General features: G+C 34.8%; 1 protein-coding gene across 3 annotated transcripts in view; it reads left to right on the top strand.

Moving 5' to 3' along the window:
- The first annotated feature begins 1793 nt into the window (after nt 1-1793).
- NKAIN (Sodium/potassium-transporting ATPase subunit beta-1-interacting protein) overlaps nt 1794-10812 on the top strand; it is an 83371-nt gene continuing 74352 nt past the window's right edge. For 2 of the 3 annotated variants that reach the window (XM_090407441.1, XM_090407443.1), the window contains exon 1: nt 2330-2741. In XM_090407441.1, coding sequence (XP_090263567.1) covers nt 2688-2741 — 54 coding nt within the window. In that variant the 5' untranslated portion in view covers nt 2330-2687. Of the gene's footprint in view, nt 1889-2329; nt 2742-10812 lie in introns of those variants that run through there. The other variant, XM_090407442.1, reaches the window with a different exon arrangement.

Raw genomic sequence — 10812 nt, 5'->3', positions numbered from 1 at the left:
TCATATACAAGATGTCAGAAAGGATGGATAGCTGGAACCCACCTGAATCATGGAAGAGAATAACTTGTATCATGATGATTCGTGCCCGCCATCAAAATAAGGATATTACGACTGCTGCCCAATGCTCCCTGAATACAGTAAAAACAATCAGGCATGAACTAGAGACTTGCAATGGTGACTACGAGGATGTAGCAAGAAGAAAGATCCCTAGCAGACGATCTGATTGCGTTCGTACAGCAGAATTCCTCGCAAATCTGCAGGAACAGGTGTTGAAGAACCCTGGCATTGGAATTCGGGCTTTGTTCGTGGAGTTGCTAACTGTAGTCAAGCCCTGGATAACAAGGGTAGCCAATGGTAGGCAGTATGTATGGCAGCAGGATTCGGCCCCTTGCCACACCTCTGGGAAAAGTCAAAAATGGTTGTCTGAAAATTTCTACGACTTCACCAGTCCAAATGTTTGGCCTCCAAACTCCCCAGACCTTAACCCCATGGATTATTTTGTATGGGGCGCAGTTGAAAAAGACACCAATCGCACTTCCAGTAATACAAAAGCCCAGTTAATGGATAAAATTAAAACAGTTTTTGCGGCCCTTCCCAGGGAGACTGTAGCATCAGCTTGTTCGAGGTTCCGAAGCAGAATTGAAGCTGTGATCGATGCTAATGGTGGTTATTTTGAGTAAATCTTGTTGATAGTATTGTAATTAACTCTGCCTGTAATGTTTTTTTGTCAATTCATTAAATTTAATAGATACAAAGAAGATTTTCTTTTTCCTTACGAAACTGTCAAATTTATCCCGAACACCCTGTATATATATATATATATATATATATATATATATATATATATATATATATATATATATATATATATATATATATATATATATATATATATATATTTAGAGAGAGAGAGAGAGAGAGACAGTAATAAACATTGAAGTATCTAAAAACTTGAGACTACAGGTAAAATATCGCCACACATAATTGATACATAAAAAACGTTGTATTTATTCAAGTTGTTCTAACAGACGTGCCATTGTTTATTGCAAGTATGCGTGCAGACTCACGTGAACGCCAATATTCAATAACTGCAGCATGGCTATCTGGGATGTTATAACTCAAATTGTTGTTTAAGTGGACAGGATTCAGAAGGATTTCCCTTGATTCTAGAATTTTTCTCTCCATCCCATATATTAGCACAGTCTCTGACAAATTAGCAAAAGTCCTTAAAAAATATAACATCAAGACGTTCTTCACCACCCTTCCAGAAATCCGTTCTCTAATCAGTCATCCAAAGCCTCCTCATCACAACCTAAAATATCCAGGTGTATATAAATTATGGTGCGATTGCAATATCCCTTATTTCGGACAAACTAACAAATCTGTTGAGCAACGTATAGAAGAGCATAAAAGAGACATCTCTTACAAGAGATCACATGCAACTGCGTTATCCAGTCATGTTCTTTTTTCAAATAATCCTAATGATGATCAACAAAGCCACTCCGTTGCTGGGATAGATCAGAAAATATTTTTCGCTCTGATTATGAGTTTGAGAGAAAAATTATAGAATCAAGGGAAATCCTTCTGAATCCTGTCCACTTAAACAACAATTTGAGTTATAACATCCCAGATAGCCATGCTGCAGTTATTGAATATTGGCGTTCACGTGAGTCTGCACGCATACTTGCAATAAACAATGGCACGTCTGTTAGAACAACTTGAATAAATACAACGTTTTTTATGTATCAATTAGGTGTGGCGATATTTTGCCTGTATTTTCAAGTTTTTAGATACTTCAATGTTTATTAATATTCTCTTCCTTTAAGAATACCTGATGAAGGCTATTTTAAGCCGAAACAGTTGTATTAATCTTATTAAATCTTTATAGGTAATCTCGGTTTTTAAGTCATTAAATCTATTTTTTAAAAAAAAAAAATTATATATATATATACACACATTTTTATATATTTTATTATATATATTATATATATTGGGTTTATATATTTTATTATATATATTATATATATTGGGTTTATATATATATATATATATATATATATATATATATATATATATATATATATATATATATATATATATATATATATATATATATATATATATCTAAACCCAACCTTTCTTAGTGTTATTTCACTTTGGCGCTATTGGGCTATTAAGTTGTTATTCAGTGAGATGTTCCAATGGTGTAGTGTAGTTTGGCTTATTTCAGTTTGTTGAGCGATGTGTTAAGCTTGATAGTTAATCTTTCCTGTGTTTTCGTTGTAGTGTTTAGGTTTGTGATGTTAGTTGTATATGTAAAAGTGGATTATGTTTCAAATTTTTTAAAGGTGTAAATATGATTTCAAAGAAAATTGAATCGCCTACAATTTTGCAGTTGGAACTGTTTAAAGATGCAGATGAAAATGAAAAGCAGGACATATCATTGTTCATTAAGTTGGATTTCTTAAGAACAGTACATTTAATCGTTTCTTAAATGGTAGACTGGATCGTGCGCTAGTTCTTTTGTTAATATGTGCTGTTTTAGAAGACGTGTTGTATGGATAATTGTGCCCATAAAGAGGACTGAAAATTGACTAAAGGCATTGAAACTCTCTCTCTTGAATCTAGTGTCTTTGCTTTTTGGTGCAGTAGATGTGATATTAACTGAATTATATTAAAAAGAAAAAATGTCTTGCTGCTCTGGAAAATGCCTTCTTCTTACAACCTGTGTTTTGCAGTTGGTGAGTTTTATAATTATAAGAGGATTGTATAGTGAATTGTGTTTTTTGTTGCACTTCCATGTATGGCGTTTATCTTTTTTTATTTTTTTATTTAATTTTTTCGGGCAATAGAACAATAATTGAGAAGGATAATGATAATTAATGAGGGCAGTAGTAAATAAAATAAAAGTGGTATAAAGATCCTGCAGGATGTTTTGAATGAACTGCTTTGTGGGCAAACAATTACAAGTTCAGCATGCCAGTGTCAAGTGAGAAGTGTGTAAAGTTATGCATTTCGTGGTGAAATAGTTGTAAGCTATTAATGGGAGCACTTAGAAATTAAGTCCCGGGATTTCAGTTCTCTGATAGCATATACAAGGAATTGAAATTCGGATGACATGTTGAAACAATCGCAAGTAGGAACGAGAAAGGTATATCTCGTGTAAGGCTTATTTCCACATGAGCTACTGTGCTCATATTTAGGTTACCCAGGTTTCTTAGTGATCCGAAAGTGATGCACAGGTGTCAGAAGCAAGTGACCCAAATTGTGTTAAGCCTATGAAATACCGTATTTGCCGGCGTATAAGACGCATCCCCTTTTTACACATTTTTTAGGGAAAAAAACTTTATCACTGAATATTTTAATGAATTTACAGTATTTCAAATATAAAGTAATAAGTAGGTCTACTTTCAACAAATACCTAATCTGACTAGGAAAAAGTACCCACCTTTTAATCTTCTTCGTCAAAACCCAGAAATTCATCTCCAGAGCTAAATAAGAAACACTTGAAACCTCTTCTAAATCAGAATCTGAGTCCTCATACAACAAATTGTCCTCTCCACCATCCAGTGTATTACTAATGCCACACACTTCTTAAATGATTTAACCACTGTCTCAGTTTTCACAGCATCCCATGAAGCTTTGATCCACTCACAAACTTGCAAAACGCTAAGCCTCTTCCTGATGGCGTAACCTAAAATTCTGAAGACTGCATCCAACTGTTCCACTTATCCTTCATAAATCCCTTAAATGGTTTATTAATACAGACCTAAAGGTTGAAGCTGACTAGTTAGACCTGGAATTACAGCTAACTGAGTTTTCAATTCTTTGAGTTTATTTTTAACATCTTCTGTTCTGTGAGAACGGAACTGATCCCATACTAGCAGGGCAGGCTTCTTCAAAAGTCTGCCAGAGCGCCTAGACCAAATATTATATATCCATAACTGGAATAGCAGAATGTATTCCAGTAACTGGAATATATAACTATCATAACTGGAATGCTCTCACATGCTGCAAGGAAGCAAGAAAGAAATCGCGTAACTCTGAACAGAGAAAATTTACAGAAATGAAAGTAATAAAAACTGAGTATCGGCATATAAGACGTACCCTGTTTTTCAGATCTATTTTCAAAGAAAAAGAATGCGTCTTATACACCGGAAAATACGGTACTTCATATGAGGGTAGATTGAAAGTTATTTGGTTATAGAATTGGTTAGTAGATGAAAGGATATGATAGAAACATATTTTGTGAAAAGAGTTCTATAGAATAAATACTGGGGAAATTTTTCAGTACATGACAGGAGAGGAAATAACATGGGGTTACATAGCAGGGATGTGGGGATTAGATATTTTGTTTCAGGGTACTGAATGAAGGAGTGAAATGGATGTGACCAGTGCATTATCAATGAAAGTGTGAGGAGAAGTGTAATAGGCATTGTGGGAATAATGGTTAGCAAAGGCAAGATGTTAATTTACCTCCCTTCACAAAAATGCACTTTCAACATTGGTATTCTCTTTTGATTTCAAGCCCAAACCTCAATCAATAAATGGGCAGTAATATTGATTTATTATTTAAGGTGAATACTGTATATTTGTAATATTCAGCAAAAAGACATGAAAAATACCCACATTTTGTTATCCACATTTTTTTTTTCTTCTAAAAATGTTTAGACCACTAATTTACCATAAACAACATTTTTTTAGGATTTCTTTTAATAGCAGTCAAAGCTGTACATTATTTGGGCATGAATTTTATGAGCAGATAAACAACTGCCATCTCTTAATACCAAACTCTGGCATTTGCTTCCAATCATCTGTTGTTAGTTTCTCGTTTCTTTTTGCCTGTGTTAATTTTATTAATCAGCTGACTGACAACCACCAAAGTTTTTTTTTTCTTTAACTGGATTTAGATCGCTTGAATTGACATGCCATATCATTTTGTTCACATGTTCTTGCCAATGTTTGACAAGATTGCTGTTATTCAAAATGGCATTATTTTGTTGAAAAAGGAAAGTTGCTATCAATTGATCTCTAGAGAATGGAGGGAAGTTTTTATTTTTTTTTTATGAATATGCATAGTTTTTTTTTTTCTTTCTCTGCTGATAGAATATCTAATGATGTAGGTACAGGATTGAGTCCATGTTATTAAACGTTCTGTCATGAAATAAAAACTAATACAATCCCATATAATACTCAGAGGAAATGTAATATCCTTGTGTGCTGTCATATTGCTTTGTTGGCCTCCATCAACATATTTCTATTAATCCTACACAGCTAAAAATTTTATCTTTTTCTAGTGTATCCCCTCATGGAGTGCACTAAATGTGATAGTTCAATATTTTGTGACTAGTTTCCTATGACTTTCTTTTGCCATGTCATTCCTGCAAATCTAACGATATCATCGATCCATATGATTTTGGTTGGCATCATGGTTGCTTTTCCTCTATCTGGTTATGTTCCCATCCTGTAATTTCAGTGCAAACATCTGCTTATTGCCGTTCATTAATTGTTGAGCTTTTTTTTTGAGACTACAGTAAACCTATATAATTTTTGAGACTGTAGTCTCAAAAATTATATAGGTTTACAATTGACATACACAGTTCTGTTTTATTTTATGAGTTAGCAGCTTGTTTCATTTCTCTTCATTTCTTCCTATACTGTCTTGTTTCTAAAGAAATTTTGTCTTGTTTCTGTTCTGTGGTAACAGCTATTTCAAGTGAGCATTATTACAAAAGGTTTTGTTTAATAATGTCATTGCTTCTTGATGGATCAGCATCAGCATCAAGATTTTTATATCCGTTGTTTAGTTCAGGACTGTATCTTTTTAATGATCAGTATGTGTACATTATGTTCTGCTTTGATTTTTGAAACATTTTTCTTCTTTCTTTTTGGCAATGGAAAGATTTATTTCAATCTTTCTGTTCACCTCCAATGTTGAAGGTGTTGATAATAGAACAGTTCATGAAAGATGTTTTTCTTGTTGCCAAGGATAAAGTCAGTTTCACTAGTTTTTTTTCATTTGGACTTTTCAATGTCTCTACTTCTGTTTTTCTGTACATCATGAAAAAAGAATTCATGATGTACAGGTTTTCTTTTTCTGCAAATTCTAGTAGCTTTGCATCTCTATAATTTCTCTTACTATATCCAAAATTTACCATTGGACTTTCATCTGATTGTTGTCTACCAGTTCTGGTATTAACATCTCCATTCCAATTTTGACATGATGTTTTTTTTGCCGTAAAGTTGGGATACATCATGATAGAAGTTTTCAATTTCTTTATCAGTCTGGTGAAGCCTGAGATATTACTCATAATTTCATGAAACCAACCTATCTTAGTCTTTCTGTGGGTATTTTTCTTTTCCCTGCAGTTTTTACATTAAACTTTTCTAATCTTGCATGTTTAGGTAACCATGCTATGTTGAATTAGCTCTGTTATGCATTCATAAATATAAACAATGCCAAGTTCTTTTATGGTTAATATGTTTCTGTCAGTGATTCACTCTGGTCACTTCCCTAATTTTTCTCACAAGTGTAATATATGTGGTCTCCTGTCTTTGAACATCCATTTTATTTTATATTACTATACATATTATTATTATTCATGACACCTCCAAGGAGTCCGAAGACTCATCGCTGGAGGACACCCACTATACATCTGTTTCCACCACTACACGAACCTCTACCACCAATCATCTCCATCAATGCCATCTACCGCCTACCACCACAACTAGTATTTTTTGTCTGTAAATTGCGTGTGTTCTGAAGGGCCAATTTGTCTGTATGCGGGATGAGAAACCCTAGTTTCCGGGAGAAAAAGCCCTGCTACTTCCGTATGAGATCGGCTAACTCACCTTCGATTGAAAAAGTCCATGTAAAGATTCCTCCCATTGTGACGAGAATCAAACATATATATATATATATATATATATAGATAGATAGAGTATAGTGGAATGGTGTGAATTAGTGAGAAAAGGGTTATTAATCATCCGCATTGTTCTCTTCTGTATTCAGTCATATTTTTAGGAAGCTCTTTAAAGCCACTTGAAATGCAAGAATAGTATTCGATGGTTGGATGGATTCATGATTTATAGAGTTAACCTGCTCTCCAACAGGTTGTGGGTTCAAACCCACCTTGGGCATGGATCTTTGTAAGAGCCTGTTCTGGATGACCATGATAACCTTTTTGAGTTTATAAAGCTTGTCTTGATTGAAAAAAAAAAAAAAAAAGTTCTCAGGTGAAAGTTATTCACTTGAGCAAGAGAGAAAATCTAATTTCTTGGATGCAGAGAAGGCAGTATTTTAATATGTTCATTATAAGGTTTAATGAAATAAAAGCAGCACAAATAAATAAACACACATTTAATCAATACCATATTTTGTCTCAGTCACTGAGGCATCATCAGGAAAACTATTAATATTGTAAAAACACACAAAAATACACAAAATAATAAGTGGGAAAAATTAGGACACTCCCTGTGGTTGCTGTTGGATGGGAGGCCTAAAAACTAGTTTCCCAAATCGTGGGAGGTTTAAAACAACCATATTTATTAAGATTAGGTTAGTTGTTTAAAACCTGGTGCTAATTCTAAAAAAAGGTCTTTCAAATTTGTATTTGTTGTGATGAAGCATAGTAGTTTTTTTCCATTTGATTCTGTGCAAGGTATCCAAGGCATGTCATGGCAAGACCTGATTGATCATACTTATGGTGGCAGATGTTTGCAGATCTAGTTTGACCATAATATGATAAGTTGCAAGAACAAGGAACCTATAAACACCTGGGGGGAGTAGAAGAGGACATCAAGCTTCAGATGTGGTTTGGGTTTGAATGCAGTACAGTGCAGAAAAAGTACTTTTCCTTTTTAGAGTTCTAGCTATTATTTTTGAGGTATAAATCTGTAAAAAAATTTGTAGAAAGTTTTTTTCCTTGGGTATACTATACGTTAAAGATACCAAGCAACTTTATAAACTTGATTTTAATCATTTTTTCTCCAAGTAAGCAAACAGGCAAGTAAGCCAAGTTTGCACCTGAAGTATTTTCAGGTCTGAGGCAACTTGTGGTAAAGGTGGAATAAGCTCTGATCACTTGCCTTAGTATCTCCCATAATGCAAAACATATTTCCTTGCAGACATGTATGATGCTGTGCATTAAGGGAAGGGCCACTACCCAGACTGGTTTTGATCTTTATTGAGGTCTTGTCAGTGGGAGCCAGACCCTAAGGTATAACAAGGTTGAAGTAATGCAGAACTTATAATTTTTACCTATACAAGGTGCTTTGACCTTGTTAAATAAAAATCTCAGGATGAGGGAAAGATGTAGAAAGTTTTTTACATTTGGTATACTATATGGTCTGTGTCTTGGGTCTGGCTCCCACTGATGAGACCTCAATAAAGGTCGAAACCAGTCTGGGTAGTGGCCCTTCCCTTAATGCATAGCATCATACATGTCTGCAAGGAGATGTGCTTTGCATTATGGTAGATACTAAGGCAAGTGATCAGAGCTAATTCCACCTTTACCACGAGTTGCTTCAGACCTGAAAATACTTCAGGTGCAAACTTGGCTTACTTGGGAAAAAAAGGATTAAAACCAAGTTTATAAAATTGCTTGGTATCTTTAACGTGTGTGTAAAACAATTACTGAATATTACAAATTTCTAATTGCATCACATCCATATATCACACATTATGTTAAGGTGCAAGTATACTGTACCATTTTGTACTGTACCAGAAAAATTATTATCATCAACATTCGATTTCCTTGGAGTCGAATGATATATTGCAGGAGGTCTGCTATCTCTCTCTCACACACACACACACACACACACACACACACACACACACACACACACACACACACACACACACACACAGGCTTCTGGAACATCCAGTATGATTCGCTATTAAGACTTCCTTTCACTACTGAAACAGAAATCATAGCTTTCGCCGATGATGCAATGATAATGATTTGGGGACACGACGGCTTACAACTAGAAGTAACGGCCAATGAAGAACTCTTTAAAATTGCATAATGGGCACATGAGAAGAAAGTCTTCCATAGCAGCAAGTTTAAAGTGCTCCACACATCGCATAAAAAATCAAAACAACCTGTAACGGTCTTCCTAAATGGAGAAGTTCTCAAGGTGGCTAGTGAGCTAAAATACCTAGGAGTAATAATAGATGAAAAATTTACCTTCAACAAGCACATCTCATATGTTGCTGAAAAAAAGCTGACAAATTGTAAACTTTCTAGCAAAGTCGCCAAGGATTAAGTGGGGATTAGGCCAACAGGCGCTGAAAACAGTATATACCAGAGCTATACTACCATTACTATCTTATGCTGCACCTGCCTGGAAACATTCATTAAAATCAAAGAAAAATTGACAAAAGCTAAACAGAGTTCAATGTTTTATAGCCATCCATATAATTAAAGGATACAGGACAATATCTTTCGAGGCATCTTGTGTTATTGCAGCTCTAACATTGATCTGCCTGAAAATATAAGCATTATCTGTAATATACGAAGTCACTTCCGCAAGATATAACGGAAATTCCAACTCCGATCCAAATTGATACAACGTCCGCTTCACTACACCAGCAAAGAAAACAAATATTAAGGAGAAGGAAAGCTCTGAAAGTGACGAATTCCATATATACACTGATGGAAGCAAAACCGGAGGGGATGTCAGCTGTTCTTTCATTGCATATTTGCATATAACAGGCAGTCCATTATACAAGACGCAGCTCTAGACCACATCCTCTGTTCCAACAACCAAGCAGAACAACTTGCTATAGTTCATTCCCTTACATATCTCCAGAAATTAGAAGTAAACACCACCTCTCATCAAAAGATAGCAACAATTTACAGTGACAGTAGAAGCACTATAGACAGCATAAAAAACCAGAACAACTATACAGCATTAATAGAACAGACAAGAAAGCTGGCTTGGAATCTCACTCTATCGGGATGAGAAAGTTCTGCTGGGTGAATGCGCCTACTGGGGTAGCAGGAAACGAGAGAGTGGATCAGTTGGTTAAAGAAGCGGCTAGAAACAAAAGTACTCGAAATTTGCTATAAAAACACTTTCAGAAGAAAGAAGCCTAGACTTGTGGGAAGAAGAAGAATGGAAAACATCAAAAAGTGGATCATCAATAAAAGAATTCTTTCCTAGCATCAGAAGCAGATTCCGGCTGAAAAAACATGCCATTTCTTCAGGTGTAACCACGCTACTAATGGGACATGGAAAACTAAGACACTACTTACACAGATTCCATATTCTGGAATTACCATCATGTATTTGTAGTTGCATTAGCGACATCCATCCGGATGTCCCTAATACAACACATCATTACTTCTGGAGACAGTGGCCAGTATCAAAACAGACTTATCGAAAAGTATTACTCAGAACTAATTAAATTTGCCAATAAGATCAACTACCAGTTGTTGTAAAGCATAAATTACTGATATTGTATGAAATATATATAGTGTAAATATATGTATATATAAAAATATAAATATGGATGTAAAGGTCGGAATATGTACATATAGATGTAAAAATATAAATGTAAATAGGAATATTGATACAAAATTGGAAATGTAAATGTTAATCACTTGGAAGCTACATGTAATATATGCATTGTATGCAATGGAGCATGTAGGAATAAATTACCTCCTACCTCCTAAGTGCATTCACCGTCTCTACACCACCATCCCAATCACTTATGACTCTCCATGCAAAAAAAACCTACCAGGGAAGGTCCCCTTGTTCTCTCTCTGTCTCTACCCATTGTATGAAAAATTCTCATTCACATTAATC

Source organism: Typopeltis vanoorti, chromosome 17 (assembly GCF_054136105.1).
Source record: "Typopeltis vanoorti isolate ZY-2024b chromosome 17, IOZ_Tvanoo_1.0, whole genome shotgun sequence".
Lineage (NCBI taxonomy): Eukaryota > Metazoa > Arthropoda > Arachnida > Uropygi > Thelyphonidae > Typopeltis > Typopeltis vanoorti.
This window is presented reverse-complemented; position numbering and strand designations above follow the sequence as displayed.